The sequence below is a fragment of the Branchiostoma belcheri genome, unplaced genomic scaffold (assembly GCF_001625305.1).
Source record: "Branchiostoma belcheri isolate BF01 breed outbred unplaced genomic scaffold, Haploidv18h27 scaffold58, whole genome shotgun sequence".
Taxonomy (NCBI): Eukaryota; Metazoa; Chordata; class Leptocardii; order Amphioxiformes; family Branchiostomatidae; genus Branchiostoma; species Branchiostoma belcheri.
Window position 1 is genome coordinate 1,265,936 of NW_017804220.1, and position 18,392 is coordinate 1,284,327.

The 18,392-nt window shown below is 42.3% G+C and overlaps 3 protein-coding genes across 5 annotated transcripts in view; 2 read left to right on the plus strand and 1 right to left on the minus strand.

Annotated features, from left to right (window-relative positions):
• The window catches only part of LOC109481828 (GMP synthase [glutamine-hydrolyzing]-like), a 19,225-nt gene extending 13,360 nt beyond the window's left edge, over positions 1–5,865 (minus strand). For both annotated transcript variants that reach the window (XM_019784442.1, XM_019784444.1), the window contains exons 1-5: positions 5,743–5,865; positions 4,829–4,909; positions 2,479–2,570; positions 1,860–1,974; positions 773–870 (exon numbers count right to left, since the gene is read on the minus strand). In XM_019784442.1, the coding sequence (XP_019640001.1) occupies positions 773–870; positions 1,860–1,974; positions 2,479–2,570; positions 4,829–4,909; positions 5,743–5,763 (407 nt within the window). In that variant the 5' untranslated portion in view covers positions 5,764–5,865. The remainder of the gene's footprint in view (positions 1–772; positions 871–1,859; positions 1,975–2,478; positions 2,571–4,828; positions 4,910–5,742) is intronic.
• Positions 5,866–6,093: 228 nt separating this feature from the next.
• Positions 6,094–9,720, plus strand: LOC109481870 (39S ribosomal protein L51, mitochondrial-like). Of its 2 annotated transcripts, none has more exons than XM_019784500.1 (5): positions 6,094–6,137; positions 7,036–7,155; positions 7,724–7,915; positions 8,726–8,822; positions 9,444–9,720. In XM_019784500.1, exons 2-5 carry the CDS (start codon positions 7,074–7,076, stop codon positions 9,550–9,552), a joined length of 480 nt encoding a protein of 159 aa, XP_019640059.1. In that variant the 5' UTR covers positions 6,094–6,137; positions 7,036–7,073; the 3' UTR covers positions 9,553–9,720. The 2 variants fall into 2 exon arrangements, with proteins under 2 accessions (XP_019640059.1, XP_019640060.1); XM_019784501.1 differs by having other exon boundaries at positions 7,039–7,155.
• Positions 9,721–12,639: 2,919 nt separating this feature from the next.
• LOC109481868 lies at positions 12,640–16,796 on the plus strand. The gene is made up of 4 exons (XM_019784497.1): positions 12,640–12,744; positions 14,212–14,370; positions 15,605–15,771; positions 16,636–16,796. The coding sequence occupies exons 1-4, from the start codon at positions 12,657–12,659 to the stop codon at positions 16,747–16,749; spliced, it is 528 nt and encodes a 175-aa protein (XP_019640056.1). The 5' UTR covers positions 12,640–12,656; the 3' UTR covers positions 16,750–16,796.
• Positions 16,797–18,392: the final 1,596 nt, after the last annotated feature.

Below are 18,392 nucleotides of genomic sequence, written 5' to 3' on the forward strand. Positions count from 1 at the left end.
AGTTTTTACACAGCATTCTAAATCCATGTCACCTCACACAGCAAGGTATTGCCTTATAAATTCTACTTAGTATTTGCAGCACAATTTTTAACTTAACGCTATTACTGATAGCTGTCATTTTTTCACTATTGTCTACTTGTATCAAAAGGAACACGATTAGTAACTGTTCAAGTGGCTGATACAAAATCCCGCCATTATCCAAGTTGGCTTTAATTAGTACCCACCTTCCATGGCGATCAGCCTAGCGTAAGTACAGCCGTGAGTGAAATTTCCCGCCAGTACTTATAAACGTAAGAACCACTGACGGGCCGTGAGGTAGGGGTAAACTTTTGAATGGGAAGGATTTGTGCAACGCCACTTGGCAGAAAGGTGGTCCAGAATGTTTGCCGGAGCATGGGCTACATTAAATTTGGCGGCACAGCCTTTATTGTATTTGCAGACGATTTTCGTGTCGACTGTGAGCTGTGCCGCCATTGGGGGCTAAAGCATAAGGACGGGGGCAAAGCAGAATTGCGCCGGGGCGTAGAGGAACGACGGGGGCGAAGCAGATTTTTGCGGGGCGAAGCAGAACGGGGCGGGGGCGAAGCAGAACGGCGGGGGCGAAGAGGAAGGAGTTTCATGGGGGTGCTAAAGCCCTGGACTTGAATCCGTACCTAAACCTAAATGTTGGTGTAGGTACACAGCACTAGTCTGAAGTTAATCAAGATCTGATGACTGTATGAGATTGAAAAGCAGACATTGATCTAACAGTAACACAAACAAGAATCCATACTTGAAGGGCAGAGCCGATGTCTCCACGTTGATGGTAAACTGTCCGTCCTCCCGACCTGTGTTTCCCTGGACACTGCCGCCAAACGTGGAGTTCAGCATCTAAACAACAAAAATCACATGTTTTAAGATTATTCCTTCAGGGTATGTACATGTAGTAACAGTGTGATAGTATCTTAGAGCAAACTGACCTTTATCCAGTTTGAAAAGTCTAAAATACTATCTTGCTGTTATCACATGTTTTGGTTTTAGGAATCATCAGTTTTGGTTGGAGTCAAACTTATAACCAGTACACTACCTTTTGGTATAAAACACCGGTCTTATGCTGCATAAGACCAGACTGCAAGGTTTGAACCACTCACACTAGAAACAACCCCAACTCTTTTTAATAAGTGTGGTGGGATCTTTAACAATAACATGGTAGAGTTGTGGCCCCTCTCAAGCTAAAGCTAGATACTCATTTTCACAAGAGTCAAGTGAGGAAAGAGGTGAAAAATGCCTTTCCCAAGGACACAACAGTGTGGCCTGTCACGGAATCGAACCCAGAACCTTCAGATTCTGTGTCAACAACCCTGGACACAAAACCACCTAGCCACCTGTCGCAATATATTAATGCGATTGTGAGGACCAGAGAAAGACTAGACAAGTATAATAAACTAAGGCTAATTGTGGCTTAAAAATAAGTCCAAGTTTGAGGACGTTATGTGGGGTCGTGTGGCGCAGCGGTAGCGCTTTCTGCTCAGGACCTAAAAGGTCCTGGGTTCGACCCCCACCCATGTCACCGATCTTGTGCCCTTGGGAAAGGCACTTTACAACACTTTCCTCACTTCACTCAGGTGTAAATGAGTACCTAGCTTCGGTTAGGGACGTCCCTCGGATAGGACGTAAAATGGAGGTCCCGTGTTTGGGGAGAGTCACACCTCGAGCACGTTAAAGATCCCACCATGCCTTTCGAAAAAGAGTAGGGGCATGCCCCTGTGTGCGATGGTACAAAATGCTATAATCTGGAGTCTTGCCAAGAATTGGCAATGCCAGAATGATCAGTATGATGATCGTGGGCATTAAAAGGAAGAGTAAGAAGAGGAGCCTACCTGCATGCCATAGCAGATGCCCAGGACAGGCAGCCCCATGGTGAAGATACCAGGATCATAGTTGGGAGCATCTTCATCATTCACACACATGGGGCCTCCTGAGATGATGATACCTCTGTGTGTGGGGAAACATATAAACAGTTGTTGACAGTGTTCTAGCCAGCGTCCGTCTTTCTACGACATCACTTTAACAGAGATTTACTGCTTATGACGGACAGAAATTTTGTCCAATTTGTCATCTTTGACAGACAAAAATCGGTATGTATAAAGTTGGAAAGATTATGTTATTAAACTAAGCTTGGTCTACTAGCAAAACTACATGTACCAGGAGGTAGCATTTCAGATGGTCAAAATTTCAAAATGTTCCCAGTGGAGAATCCCCCAGACCTCCCTAGGATTGTCACAGTTTGATGTCTTGCGCTGAATGTAGATACATTTTTGTATATCAAACAAAATTGAGATGACAACATATTTCAGGCTGGCTGGAACACCAATTTTTGGTTACTAATGACTAGCAGGGTTATACTGCCCGTCAAAAGGTTGCCAGGTCTCTGTCAGAGGGATGATGTAAAATGGCATTATTCCAGAGCTGAACAAACAAAAGGCTGACAATACTGACCTGTATCCTGCCTCCTTGATCTTGTCCGGCGAGGTATCCAGCGGGAGGATCTCCGAGTCCACACAGAGCTCACGGACCTTCCTGTCAATCACCTGGGACCAAAAGGTGCAGACAATTTCAGGCGACAATATAAACCTAGAAAAGGAACATTTGCAAAGAAAATGCAAAATGCAAATGTTCTGCTCCGTTAATTTCTACTCAAGCACATTCATATATATGGTGACAGGAGTCTAAATCCTTTCTATGATAAAAAATTGCAACATGATGTTACCCAACACTAGTTACCATGGTGACACCCCCGTATAAGTGCAGCTCCGGTCCGCACGATCCAGCTCCGGTCCGCACGGTTCAGCTCCGGAACGCACGGTCCCAGCTCCGGTCCGGACGGTCTCAGCTCCGGTCCGCACGGTCCAGCTCCGGTCCGTACGGTCCAGCTCCGGTCCGCTCAACAGCAAAATCGTCTCAAAAATGACCGAAAAAGTTACAAATATGTCCATTTTGAGATAATTAATGGACAGAATGCAAAATCTGATAGCGGAGTATTGGGTTAACATGTTTACCCATCCTCTGACCGAGTTTGACGGCCCAAGACCCGCTACTTTTCGATATAACCCCGTACCTCCCGTCTTGCCACCAGTCAGGCGTGGAGCTGGGGCCGCTATAATGACCAAAAGTTTCCATATTACGTAACACAGAGAACGCGATGTTCAGTAACTAAAGACAGATGACATGCTTGCCCATCTCCAGACAACTTTGAGGCCATCTATGACGCGGTAGTAGTAGTAGTACGGACAAAATTCTTGAAGCCTGACTAGAACGAAAGGGGGCCAGCAGTAAAACACCCACTGTGTAAAATAGAAATATATCGACTTTTAGACTGAATGATCTGGATTATGAAGTTTTTCCTGTTCTTGATGAATTTTCTATCATGTTCTTGTATAAATGTGCCGTATTACAGGCTCCGTATCATGCAATTGCAACTTTCAAAGTTAACTTTCTGGGTGAGGCAGCTGCAGTTCAGTTGACCTCCGCAAGGTGCTATTTAACTATGGGCCACAAACGAAAAAAAGTTTGTTTTTTTTTTCAGTTGTTTTATACATTATACCAAGAACTCTAAGATATTTACTTTCATTCTTTTTCACGTGCGCCCTACTACAATCTTTAAGGCAACTTGGGGCCCTTAACTATAGAAATTCCCATAGGGCAAAAACGTATTCTGCTACCTTAATCCACCACGGGAATTGACCAGGAATTGTCAACGTTGGCCATACATGTAACTGTATGGTATATCAGCAAGTAATGTTGGTTCACTTGAAATCTACCAGTTTGTTTAATTCACCGTTAGACCGCCGTTACCATAGCAACAGCTAAATTGTACCATGACCACCCCTATGCTTAGGTATGGGACTAACCCCCCTCCCCCTTTCTGTCGACACTAATTCCATATCACCAAGAACGTTAGTGTGTACTACCGACCCCCTATAACAAGAAAAGACGGCCAGAACAAGTTGACCAGATAATGAGACCACCTAATGCCCCCCCCCCCCGGACCTTGTACGAGACAGGTGCCGAAGTGAAATCTCCACTACCGTTTGGATTTGTGGAATAAAACTTGGCCAAGTTTCACATCTTGTCTAGTTCTGTCGTATAAATGACAAGAAATTCAAAGTCAAGTTTGTTTAAGGACACAGAACACATTATAGCGGCCCCAGCTCCACGCCTGACTGGTGGCAAGACGGGAGGTACGGGGTTATATCGAAAAGTAGCGGGTCTTGGGCCGTCAAACTCGGTCAGAGGATGGGTAAACATGTTAACCCAATACTCCACTATCAGATTTTGCATTCTGTCCATTAATTATCTCAAAATGGACATATTTGTAACTTTTTCGGTCATTTTTGAGACGATTTTGCTGTTGAGTGGACCGGAGCTGGACCGTACGGACCGGAGCTGGACCGTGCGGACCGGAGCTGAGACCGTCCGGACCGGAGCTGGGACCGTGCGTTCCGGAGCTGAACCGTGCGGACCGGAGCTGGATCGTGCGGACCGGAGCTGCACTTATACGGGGGTGGGTGACAGATGTCTAGATCATTGACCTTATTTGTTTGGAGAAGAAGAGGAAGAAGAAACAGAGCAAAAATAAAGTTTTCCTTTGCTAAACATACATGTAAATATTCTGGATGAGAAAAATCTGTCTCTGATATCATCATTCCATCATCATTTAATACTTCAAAGACATGCAGAACACTGACTTTTTGTTTCAAGGATTTACATGTAAATACTACTCTTCCAGCTGATCAGTAGTGCTTAAGATAATCTACTACTAGTACTAGTAATCTAGATCCAGGCATACCTTCCCATACTGGGCACCAGCGTCTAAGACAACGACTTTCTCCATGTCTTCCACCTGGCTCAAGGCATCCCCGGCGGCTGCCTGTGGGGAAGACAAGATTGAAGAATCCAACAGAGAACAGAGTATTAATGGGCAACCCCCAGGGTCTGTCATGTGGGTATCCTGTTGTGTACATCATTGAGAGCCTGAAGGGGGGGGGGGGTAGTGTTTACGAATTACGAAAAATTTTCGCCTCCAATTACGAATTACATTAAAGTCTCGGAGCTGATTACGACGTTACGGTTTGCGGCTAATGTCCTATTACAAATTACGTTGATTTTTGGGGAGGCTGCCTACGGAATACGAAGGCTAAAAAGGCCTAATTACGCCTTACGAAAAAGGGCATACAGCCAGGCCCCCTCCATAATTTTCAGAAAGTGAACAACGCCAAGGTGTAAATTGTGTCGCTTTAATATTTTGGGGTTGATACTGTATGAATTTGATTGTGACAATTTTGCAGGTTCGTTTAGGGAAAATGCCCCACATTACACAACTGACTTATAAAATATAATATCTTTGTTCCCACCCAACCTGACAACTTTAAGTTTAAGCATGGTTTAAGGCACTAAAATAATGTTTTTGATTCAGAAACAACCAACATGAACATCAGCATGATTTTAGCATACGGTTCTGATGACAGGGTCAAATACTTTGCGCCGTTATTTCTATAAAAACTAGCGTTGAAAACCTCAGGTTGATAAAAATGTATCGTCTTGGAAAAGCCCGGAAAAAACGAGGTACGCATGAGATAAATTGCTGGGTGGGGAGGGGGGCGCCATGTGGATCGAAACCGCAGACCGGCTACAACATGCCCGCCCGGAAAATTCCTTACACCCTGGTATCAAGGATTCGTAAGACGTGTACACGCCTCTCACCTTGCCGTTACAGAAGGCCATGCTTCCTCGAGTCCCTATGTTGAATCTGTAAGGTGGGAGAGAATCAAGAAACCCAAAATTATGCTGCTTCGTCCCCGCCAAAATTTCCCAACCTCAGGTCGGACGGTTCTATTATGTTTGATCCTCAAGGGTGGATTTTACATTTTCCCCTTAAGACTTCCCCTTAATACCTTTTTATCTATACCCTTAAAACATTAAATTTACATCTTCGTGTCTATTTTGCATAAAAACTGATTCACATTAGGCATAAATGTATTAGTATTGGAGCTTTTTTTTTTACAATGTAAGAAGACTTTTGGTATGCTCCATCCTTTACAGTGTACTATGGGATTGGTGTCAAGAAAGGTCATATAGCTGCGGACGTCTATATTTTGGTCGGTTTTCCTTCAGTTTTCCACGCTTAAAGCACATTTGTAGTTATTTTGTCGCCTCAGATATGTTCAGATGGACTTTTAACTTTTGTATGAGAATTGTAGATGTGATCGTAATGTCTGTTGTGGAGTTTGGGACGGATTTACTTTGACTTTGTTGTTGCACGTGAGACGAGCTACCCACGTGTGGGAGGGGGGCCTATACATTGTACTAGTAATTTTTTTCTGCCATATCGTATTGAAAGAGATATTTTGCTTGACTTACCGATGCACCCTGTGGTTTACTAAACTTGAAAGCTGAAGCTGTCTGGCTAGTCAATTTCCAATGAAAAGAGGAAAATCAAGGAGGTTTAAAACTCCTACAATTTCTTGTATTTGTACTGTACAAGTTGTATCATATAGCATGATCTCCAATAATGCAATGTATAATAAATTCAAAAGTTCTAAGTCGGTGTGCTCTGAAGTAAATGTTGCCTTTTATACTTTCCCACTTTATATGGTAATTCTACTATGCAGTAATCTCCAAGCAGATCCCTAAATTAAGTTGGTGCCAAAAAAAAAAAAAAACAGTATCAAATTGGTCCAGGCCGTATCCATTAGCCAGAGAAGGTCGCTGGCCACTGACCCGTTGGTGGGGAAAAAAAAAAAACCAACAACAAACGGCCATGTATAAAAAGCTAACGATCATTCCCCCACAACCTCTGACTAGACTGAAGGTTTCCATTTTTTCAGTATAAATGCAGCAAGTCTATCCTCTCCAATTGTTGCCTTGGATGGCCTAATGGTAAGGTTACCAGAAACAAGACCAAGAGGTCGCGACTTTGATCCATGCCAAACGTTTACTCCACACACACCTCACAGTAACATGTAAATTAATTCATGTTCTCCCTTTTTTCTGCAGCAGACAGAACTCTGGGAGCAGTGCAAACCCTCAGCACCATGAATGCTGTCTGCAGAACACTGAGGACTGTTGCTGGCCTGTACCAACCTCAGCAACTTCTGACTAGGCCTTTCTCTATAGGTAACAAACATTGTGTATCATGTAATTGTATCTGATGAGATATGTAATGACAGATGATAAAAAGAAGAACCCAACATAATTATTGAGAAGGGCAAGGGCTGATGTTGACCTGGTGTGCATTATCAGAAAACATTGAAAAAGCTTATAATACTTTAGGTATCATCCTTCACGTCATTTGACATTAACTGCTTTACCAATACATTAACAGACCCCTGCAATTCCAGAACAAGCTGGTAGAGAGCTCAAGTCATTTTGCAATCCCTTCAAGACCTACTCATCTACCATAAAGCAAGGCAATTCATCTAAATCTTCTTGTGTTATCATGTTTACAGACACTGTGACACACACACACACACACACACACACAAACATGCACACACGCGCGCGTGCACACATGCGCACATACACACACGCGCGCACACACACGCACACACACACACACACACACACACATGCACACACACACACACACACACACACACACACATGCACACACACAGACTCTACCCAAAAAAAACTACCTTCGTGAAGGTGCTGTTAATAATAATCTCATACCTTCTCCCCACAGCCCCAGTCCTGCTGTACTGGAAGAAACGTCAGCGTCCGATGATGCCAGAGCCGCGGCTACTGGACGAGTATGAACATCACGACTTCAGGAAGGTGTGGGTACGCCCTCCTCCTGGACCCAAGACGTCTCCCAAGGACCAGTGGACGAAGGAGAAGGCCATGTTTGGTTGTTATGACTACCAGGATATCTTAGGCAAGTACAGGAATGTACATTTAAATGCTGGCCCGTTGGGAATCTAAAAAAGCATTAACAGGGCTGCTGACAGAATGGTTAATATGTGCAAGTCTACCAAGTGTACTCAAAGTATACAACACTCAAACCCTAGCATTCAGTCAGTGAGAGGTATAATTCTTAGTTTATATTCTTGTAACCTGCAGTGTAAAAGAAAGCAGCATGCCACGCATGCTTACACAAAGTCATGTTACCTTGATCTAACATTTATTATAATACACCATGAAAAATATATTTAGGGCTCGCAATAGCACCTTTCTTTGTGGGTTAGTACAGGTAAACTTAGTTTTGCAGATATTTATAAGTCTACTTGCACATATCCTGCTGTTTGTTGCCAGCTACAAAATGCTAATAATGAATTCACAGGGCTTGAAATACTGGGTGCATGAGCACTTTAGTGCACCCAAATTTGGAGCAGTGCACCAAATTTTCTGTGGGTACACCAGTGCACCCAAGTATTTTCTAATATGTTTAACGTTGTTAAAGATGTTAAATGTATAATAGATACAGCATATTCTTAACATCTAAGTGTCAAAAAAAAGAATACAATCATTGTTATAGTACTTTTCTTGAAATGAAACATAATTATAGTTTTTGCTGACATTCTACTTATTTTATCTTATATGATGCACCTAAAGTATTTTTTGTGCACCTAATTTTTTTAGGTTGGGTGCACCAGTGCACCAATTCTCAAAAATGAATTTCGAGCCCTGATTCAAATGGTTCCATAACATAATCTAATCATTAATGTTCATTATGGTCCTGTTGTAGGTGACCACCCGTACATCCACCCTCGGCACCTGTGTCTGGAGGGGCCGAAGTACGTCCGAGGTTTCCGTGGTAACGAGCTGCAGAGACTCATCCGCAAGTACATCCCACACTCCTTCACTTTTCATCTATTCCTTGCATAGATCAGGATCAGTCAAGTTACGAAATGCTATGCATCTGGTCAAACTGTCATATGCTCATGAGATAGTCATGTATACATGTATGTCCTGCAAAGTTTAGTTGTCTTGTAATGGAAAAGTGTTGTAATAAAGGATTAATGCCCCTCCCCAATATGTATATTGTAAGATAATCCCTGGTCAGGTGCGATAACCACCTCATAAACCACCAAGTGAGCAAAATAAACTACAATTTGTTTGTAATAGATAAATGATAACGGTCCAAAAAGTGGTTGGTTATTCTAATAACTGACCACTTTTTAGGTTACAGCCTGATAACCAATGGGAAATGGAGCCTTCTGATTGGTCAATGCCTTCTGGCTATATGATAATAACTCTTTATGTCACTCAGCCAAATATGACCTTCTGAACACCAGCTTCTTACTTCATAGTACACTACATGTATGTGTTGGACTACTGATGGTTTTTTGCTCATGGTGGATTTGCTGAATAAAACTTTTATTGCGATCACATGTATGGCTTCTATAAATCTATTGTATTGTGATGAAATATTAATGATATGTTTTCTGTCCTTTTTCTTTTAGGAAAAACTTTGCAGGGAAAAATATGGGTGAGGAGGACTGGAAAAACCTTCAGAAGAGAATCAACTACCTGTACAGGAGATTGAACAGAAAAGGAGCCTACCGAACATAGTGTTTATTGTTTGTTGACATTATGTATTGCCATTGTTGATGAAAATGTAGGAGTAAGAAGATGCTAGTATTAAAGAACATGTGTACACATGTAAACTAGAGAGGTACAGGTAATATTTGTAAAGTAAGTGCATAATGTTTACCTTCACATGTGGCAAGAATATACAGATCAATAGTTTGTTAGGCTAGAGTGTAGCCACATTCATATACATGTATATGGCGACCAGCCCTTCCAACTCTGTCCTGCCACTGCTACATAATGTAACCCATCACCACAGGGTGTCTTCTACAGCACCAGTTACTATGGTGACATCCTGGTTCAATTCATTGACCTGATTTGTTTGGAGAAGAAGAAACAGAGCAAAAACAATATGTTTTCCTTCTTTGAAGGTAAACATAAATTTTCTGGGGGGGGGGGTTCAAGGGGACAGTAAGGCCATGTTGATTTGATTATATGGATGACATCCGCGCGCGCATGAATTTTTGGCCGTTTCCAAAAAAAAAAAAAGTTTTCAACCATACTGTAAATCGTGCAAAACATTTGCTAAATGAACAAAAATATACCATAAGTTGCAAGGAAAACATTTAGAAACGATACCAATGTCGTAGAATGCCAAAATCAAAGGAAAAAGGACAAAAATGTAAAGAAATGAATTCGAAGAGTAGATTATTCGCCATAACATATTCTGTGCCATTTGTTCAACCTTCATGACCACGTAGATTTCATAGTGAAAGCTAACTTTTTTTTTTTGCAAAACTTTTTTTTTATTCGCACGCGCGCATCAGTTTTGGGGTTCCCAGAGGATGTCATCCATATATTCAAATCAACATGGCCTAACTAACAAAGAAATTGCCCATCTTTGTTGAAAGGCAAATGAAGGAAACACAAATAAAGAGATGCGCTGTACAGTTTGTCCTGTGTGTGTGATTTTGGTATTTTAAGTAATGTCTGCTTTCCTGTTGGTTTCAAACTACCCCTGGGTAAGGTTGAAGGTGTGCTCTGCACAATACAAAATGGGTTTCGTGTAGGCCCATGGTGCAATGGCTAGAGCGTTGGGTTGGGAACCTATAGGTCACAGGCTCGATACTGTGGTCCCTTGGGAAAGGCACTTAACACGACTTCCCCACCTATACGGTGGAGTGACGCCCACCTAGCCTCTTGGGCTAATCTGTCTAACTGTGTGCAAAAAACACACACTACAGTTTGTTTGTTTATTTATTTATCCAGGAAATACATATCGCCTTATGGCATTTTTCAATGGTTCCTGGGGGGAAAATCCCAAACAAAATCCATTAACAAAATGAACTCAAGATTAACAAAGGTATGAAATAAATTTACGCAGATTACAAACTGATACAAAATCAAAGTAACTTAAATAAGGCCACACCAAGTAAATTTTATGGATGACGTCCTTTGGAAACCCTAAATCTAATGCGAGAGGGCGAAAAAAAAAACAAGAAGGGCCCTAAAAAACAAGATGCCTAGATTAGAAATATACTAAGAGACGACAAATGTTAGGACACAAATTGAATGAGGTGACACAGTGTAACAAGCAAGAAGTCTTTTATTCATCATCAAAACAGCAATAAATCAGGTGGAACAGTGGACAGTGAAAAATGACAGGATGGTCCTGTCAATAGTGCAAATTTTCTGTTATTGACAGGATGGTCCTGTCAATAGACACTTTCTTTGCGTTACGGGTTTCACATCAATCTGGTGATTTGCGGCACTGTCGTGACTCTTTGGTCGTAGTTACAGGAAGCGGAATTTCTTGGGTTTTTTTCTAGGAACAGGCCAAAATCAATGCGCGCGCGGACGTCATCCATAAAATTTACTTGGTGTGGCCTAACACCATTGTAACCTTAACATTACAATACATACAATACATAACATTAACGTAACACTACAGATTCGGTGCGCCAATTGCAATGTGTCAACATCAGCACATTTGCCACGGAGAGAGCCGTTAAATTGCAGAATGAGACTCTGAGCACTCCGTTGGATTACATCCAAACCACGGGACACAGGAGGGACAATGTCACGATTCAGTCTGCTTAGGCCACAGCAAGTGAATTTTATGGATGACATCCTCGGCAGACTCCAAATCTAATGCGAGCGGGACGAAAAAAAACAGGCAGGCCAAAAAAAAAAACAAGGTTCCTACATTATAAAATTTTGACTCAATCATTGCAGGAATGGCTTTTATTCGGTCGCAACATCACAAATACACAGCCATCATCACATATCACTGTATCAAAGTAAGAAACAAAACATTAGATCAGAGCCTTTTCTTGTCTCTTCTCTTCATAGTTGTCTGCCATCCACCATCCGGCATGGCAACAGACATCTTTGCCCATTTTCGGCATGTTGACCACTGTCAGAAGGCAACAAAATGTCTTGTTTTTTTCCCAAAATCAGGCGAAAATTAATGCGCGCGCTCATGTCATCCATAAAAATTACTTGCTGTGGCCTTACCTCTACATCCTCCCATGGCAGGGGCAGCGGCTCCGAATTCCTTCTCCGCCCCTACCCCTGCCTTATTACATAGCATCTTCTACTCTACGACCCGAGGAATATTAATATTCATGAGCTTGCCTTATTTGGCATGACCCCATTTCTGACTTGGGCGGCGAAGGGACGTCACCCTCCCCGCCGGCGACTCCGCCGCCGCCCGGTGACGAGCCCGTTAACGCGTTGGGGAGGCCGTGCGGGGCAAAGTCACCGAGTTAACACCTTCCCCGTGCTCGGCGGGATCCGCGCGCAGCCTCCAGCACACGCTAGCGCCCCGCCGACGCCCGCAGCGGCCTGCATCGCAAAAGTTCTCTTCCCGAGACGACGCCATGTTTGTTTTTATTTGTCACTGAATAGCCGACATGATTGGTTCCGATAGCTAGCGCATCTCATAAATATTAATGTAAAGTGCGTTGAAGATTTTCTCTGTGATACGTGATTGGCTGAGAGCGTGTCCCTGGAATCGGGTCGTAGAGTAGAAGATGCCATGTAATAAGGCAGGGGTAGGGGCGGAGAAGGAATTCGGAGCCGCTGCCCCTGCCATGGGAGGATGTACCTCTAATGAAAAACAGACTCTGGCGCCACCAGACAAGATGACGTGCCGTGCGGACTGCTGTGTGTTTCCCCTTCTTGGTGGCATCGTTTTCGTTTTCTGTGCCCTGGTCGGGTGCTGTACGGCAGGTAGGTTATATTAGCCTCTACCAGGCTTCAGGAAGCGGCTGGAAAGAATGGAAATCAGCCAAATAGAGAGATACTAGTAACATGGCAGGGAAGTTGGCCATGGTCCGGGTGCGGCCAACCGTACTCACTAGCGGACCAACTCCCCTGACATGTTATCTCTCTATTTGGCCGATTTCCACTCTTTCCAACCGCCTCCCGAAGCCTGGTAGAGGCTAAGGTTATATATGCAGAACTGTGTTTTATCCAGAACAATGCTCAGGCACGGTTTGGGATGATCCACGTGTATATCCAGAACAGAACGTGACTAATCTACGTTCTTGGAAACGCGGAGACTACTAGTATCCTGGATATTCATATATACATTAGGTATAGTAATGCAGACCGTTTCAACCCTTCAACTAGTTGTATTTCACTTCAACCATTCCAGACACTCTAAGTGAACCAGAGAGGTCACTATGGGTGCTAGGAATCTCACAGTGATTGTTGACATTTGCTGACATTTCGTCGTGGATTTTATCGCCTTAGCCCATTGACAATGTGAAATGTTAGAAGTCAGGAAACTTCCCTCTCAGATATATATCTCGTGACCTTGACACCCAGCATGCGGTAAAAATGCCAACGTAAGATGAAGAGGAAGGTCCCTTTTCATTCCTTGCGAAGAATAGGGGTGGTGCCCATCCCCATTTCTGTAGCCCTTGACCTACACAGTTGTGCAAGCACTACAGCAGGGGCTAGCCCGCTGGTACTGTTGTGTGTTTGACCTTTCCATACTCTTTCTCATAGATGCTGAGTGCTAAGCAGAGAAAGAAATGTGTACCATTTTTAATGTATTTAGTATGACCCGTGGTCGGGGTTTGAACTCACGACCTCCCGGTTACAAAGCAAGCACTCTACCCAATTGAGCTATTGCACCGATTATGCGAACGTAAATCCAAGCTTAATTCATAAATTTACCAAAATTTAATGTAAAATGTAGCTCCACAATATGTGTTTGAAATGCAGTTATATTATAGGCCAGAGGAGATATCCATTTTGGGGTCATAGTTCAAAGTCAGATAGCAAGGTCAAAGCTATTAATCTGTAACGGCTATTAAGAAGTATCAATAAGTATATTCCACAGACATCCTACTTTCAAAAGTTATGAGAATTTGCCACCTCAGGCTTTTAAAATTTATGGGCCAGGCCCATATATATATGGACTATAGCCTCTACCAGGCACTGCGGATCCCTGGAAAATAGTAGAAATTGGCCGAAATAAAGGGATAGTATACCAGAGAAGATCCAGCCAGAGTGAAGATCAAATTTGCGACCCACGTGGGTATATTTCCCAATTTCTACTATTTATCCAGCGATCCGCGGTGCCTGGTAGAGGCCACATGGACTATAATGTGTTTGGAATACGTCTAAAATGGCACGTGCAAACGTCTAAAATAGCACGGAAATGGAGGACTGTTTTCTTTGTTTCAGTGCCAACTCCTTGGCCGTCAACTGGGTACGGCTGTGTATACGATGGCAAAGTCTACAGCCCAGGAGAGACTATATACGAGCAGCCTGGGTGTATGGGACACGGGGCGTACTGTACTGATGGTGGTGACATCATTCAGTGGGACAACTTTGGATTCAAATGTGAGTTTATCGACAAATAACTGCTGAACTTTAGAAAAAATATTATATGTTATATTAAGGCCACAGCAAGTAAATTTTATGGATGACATCCTCCGCAGACTCCAAATCTAATGCGAGCGAGCGAAAAAAACAAGGTTCCTACTTTTTAAAATTTTGACTCAATCATTGTACAAAAAGTTTTTATTCATTGGGAACATCACACATACACAGCCACCAACACATATCACTGCATCGAAGTAAAAAAAACAAAACATTAGCCTTGTCTTGTCTCCTCTCTTCATATTTATCTGCGTTCGACGTTCCAGCATGGCAACAGACATCTTCGCCCACTCAGTTTGGCATGTTGACCACTGTCAGAGGGCAACAAAATTTCTAGTTCCAAAATCAGGCGAAAATTAATGCGCGCGCTGATGTCATCCATAAAAATTACTTGCTGTCAAGTCAAGTCAAGTCAAGTCAAGTCAAGTCAAGTCAAGTCAAGTCAAGTCAAGTCAAGTCAAGTCAAGTCAAGTCAAGTCAAGTCATGCAAGTCAAGTCAAGTCAAGTCAAGTTTATTTATGCTGTGGCCTAAAGGCAACCAATACAATGTCAGGGCGGCAAGAAAATATTCTAGGTTCATCTGATATTGACTTTTACTGCCATTTCTCTTTGGAGCCGCCCATAAATAGCTATAAACCAGCCTACGATATGAAAACAAGCAAACACTAGTTACCATGGTGACAGATGTCTGGTTCAGGCCATTGACTGTATTGGTTTGGCGGAAGAAGAGCAAACCGAGCAAAAACAATATGTTTTTCTTCCCTTAACATAATAACAATGTTGTAGGCTATCATGAAAGTTCATCTGTGTTGGTAGCTACATGTTTAAAGTTAAAACTTTTGGTCCAACACAAAAAATTCTCTCACCTAGAGCTTTCGACCAGTCACTCTGGTCTTCCTCAGTAGACTGACCCAGTGAAGCTTGTCACGTGACTTCTTTGAAGTGTGACGTCAACACTGGGTCAAAGGTATCTGGTAGACGATGTCTACCCCCGTCGCGGTTCAATGTAGGGTGATGGGCCCTGATGTAAGGCCCAGATACCTTTGACCCAGTGTTGACGTCACACTTCAAAGAAGTCACGTGACAAGCTTCACTGGGTCAGTTCACTGAGGAATACCAGAGAGACTGGTCAAAAGCTCTAGGTGAGAGAATTTTTTGTGTTGGAACAAAAGTTTTAACTTTAAAAACGTTGTAGGCTGTGAACACGACGGAGATTACTACGAAGGCGGGGAAACCGTGACTATCGGCGGTGTGACCTGTTATTGTGAGGGGAGTGACAATGAAGACCCCGCCCCGATGATTTGTCCAGAGACGACCACAGTACCAGTGATAACCCCAACCTCACCTACTGGTAGCATAAACGTAAGGTTATGTCATTTTTACTTCTGGATTACTGCTCTCATTTTTACTAAATTAATTTACTACAATTTTACTTAGTACCTTAAAACAAGGCTCATACGAACCGCTCATAGGTTTTGTGTTACAATAAGAAATGAAAATACGATTAGGCCATACTTTTTTATTTACTATGTAAAGTTTAAACTCCACAACTATGGATTCTACCAAAACAGATGAGCTTTTATTCAAAATTATACTTCAGTATGTACATGCACTGCATAAATATATATGTCCTTCCTTATGGTGGTGGCATTAAAATACGTTCTCTAACTTGATTTGATTTATTGAATTTTTAACAACAAAATACATGTGGGTCAAAGTCAGCTTTTGCTGGTTCCACACATAGAAACAAATATAGGACAGACAATACTCATTTTCACTTGAGTTAAGTGAGAAATGTGAATTGCCTTTCCAAAGTGCAAAAGATCAGTGGCATGTCAGGACTCGAACCCGGGACCTCTTGGTTCCGACTCGAGCACTCTGCCGTTACGCCACACGACCCCGCTCTTAACAACATTCTGTCGTGTGCCATCAGTTAGTCTCCAAGTACTTTTGTTCAAAAGAAGCTCATTGGACAGACAATACTCATTTTCACTTAAGTGATAAAAGTCATATTAATTGCCTTTCCCAAGGGCACAAGATCGGTGGCATGTCAGGACTCGACCCCAGGACTTCTTGGTTCCGACTCGAGCACTCTGCCGTTACGCTACACGATCGACCCCGCTCTTAACCACAATCTTACGTGTGCCATCACTTTGTCTCCGATAGTACTTTTGTCCAAAGAAACTTATAACCTATAGCTACTTACTGCAGCCTTACTTTTGCCAGGAGGAGGAGGAAGATGAGATGCAGGCCTGGTATGATGACTTCATGGAACTGATGTCCAAGATGCTGACTGCTGTCCAGAAGCTGAAGAAGTGCTCTACTTTACCAACATTTTAAAGGCATCCAATGCGATTTCCGGGCAGCAAAATTGGAAATATTTTAACAAGGCAAACTTTGTGACATTGACGCATACTCCTTAACATTTGCACATTTGAGTCAGCATTTCATACCTTGGGCGTTTAAAACAGCAGTAACAAGTCACAAGATGAGTCCTTTATTTTCTGGGTGGTACCCTGAAAATCAGCCCAGGGCCCTTTTAAACTATTTTCCGTCAGAATTTTGGCCCCCATTTCCATGAGGGTCAATAAACATTGGAAGACTGTGGTTTCAACTCACTAATATAGATAAATGACGAAAAATCGGGTTTCCAAGCCTTAAAACTGCATTGAATGCCTTTAAAAAAGCAGTCAAAAAGCAGTTACTCAAGCAACTGGATATGATTTTGGTAACAGTCAGACGTTTCAGGTAGTATCCACTACCTTTCATCAGTGACACGAAGAAACTGCAGGAGAATTGCAGGTTAATGTTGATTGATATGTAAATAAGTGAAGACAATAAAAACTGAATTATCCATTGTAATTCTATGTTAAGATCACCGGAAACAAGTACTTTTATTTCAAACCTCGAGTGTTTGCTCCCACTACAAAGCTGGATTTGTCAAGTAGTGCAAGTGGCCGTAGTACTAGAAACTGCGAGATGCTAATGTCCGAACAAACCGATATAAGAACTCACCTATACCGTTCATGTGTCAACTACTCAATAATTATGGACTGACAACCTGCCTGCTGCCTTGTTAGTACAGTGTTTTGTATCAAATGTAGTCCTGGAAAATTATATTTATGGGTGAAACCATATTGCTTTTTCTGATGTTTCTTCTCCTCCTCCTTCTCCTCCTCCTGCCATATCTTTAAATGGATTCAGCTGCTTCATTTTAGGGCCTAAGGTCCTGAAATTTGGTATGGAGGTACAGTGGGCAAATACCCCTAGGCGTTTTTTAAATTATTGTGATACAGGCTTTTAGAATGGTTTTATTTGAGTTTTTTGGCTGTGTTATAGCAAATGTATTACTGTGTTAGTCTGCCTTGTTTACCACGTTTGGGCATGAGTCATCACAATGGAATGCAGGGCATCAACCAATAGGCATGCAGCTTTCCTCTATACTTCTTGCTGATTGGCTGTTGGGATTTAACTTGATTAACACCTGCACAGAAGCATTTCCATACTGACAGTATGTCTGTATTCAAGTGTTTTGGTAGGTATTTCAAGCTTTCCTGCTCCAGCATTGGAATGCCGGGCATGGACGTTTTTTTTTTATTTTGAAAATCAACAGTTTGCATTATGCAATTAAAAATCCTAACCAATAAAGTAGGGAATAGCTATCCAACTGTTGTTTTAGCTGTATTTTACTTCATATTATAGTTATATCAATGTAAATCATTGTTTTCCCTTGTGTTTCCCATTCTTTCCCTGCCATGTCGTAAAATGTGGTGAACCCATCGCTGTATTTGCTCCAAAGCAAATATTGGCCTTTCTAGTATCTGTATTATTATTGGTCTGAATGTATACCTGTATTTTTAAATTGATGTTTTGTAGTTCTTCAGATTCTATACATGCAGATACTTTCATGTCTTTATGATCTTTATACTCTATACTATAGCTGCGAAATACGATCGTCTGAGTAGTATTTGAAGTCTGGGCTT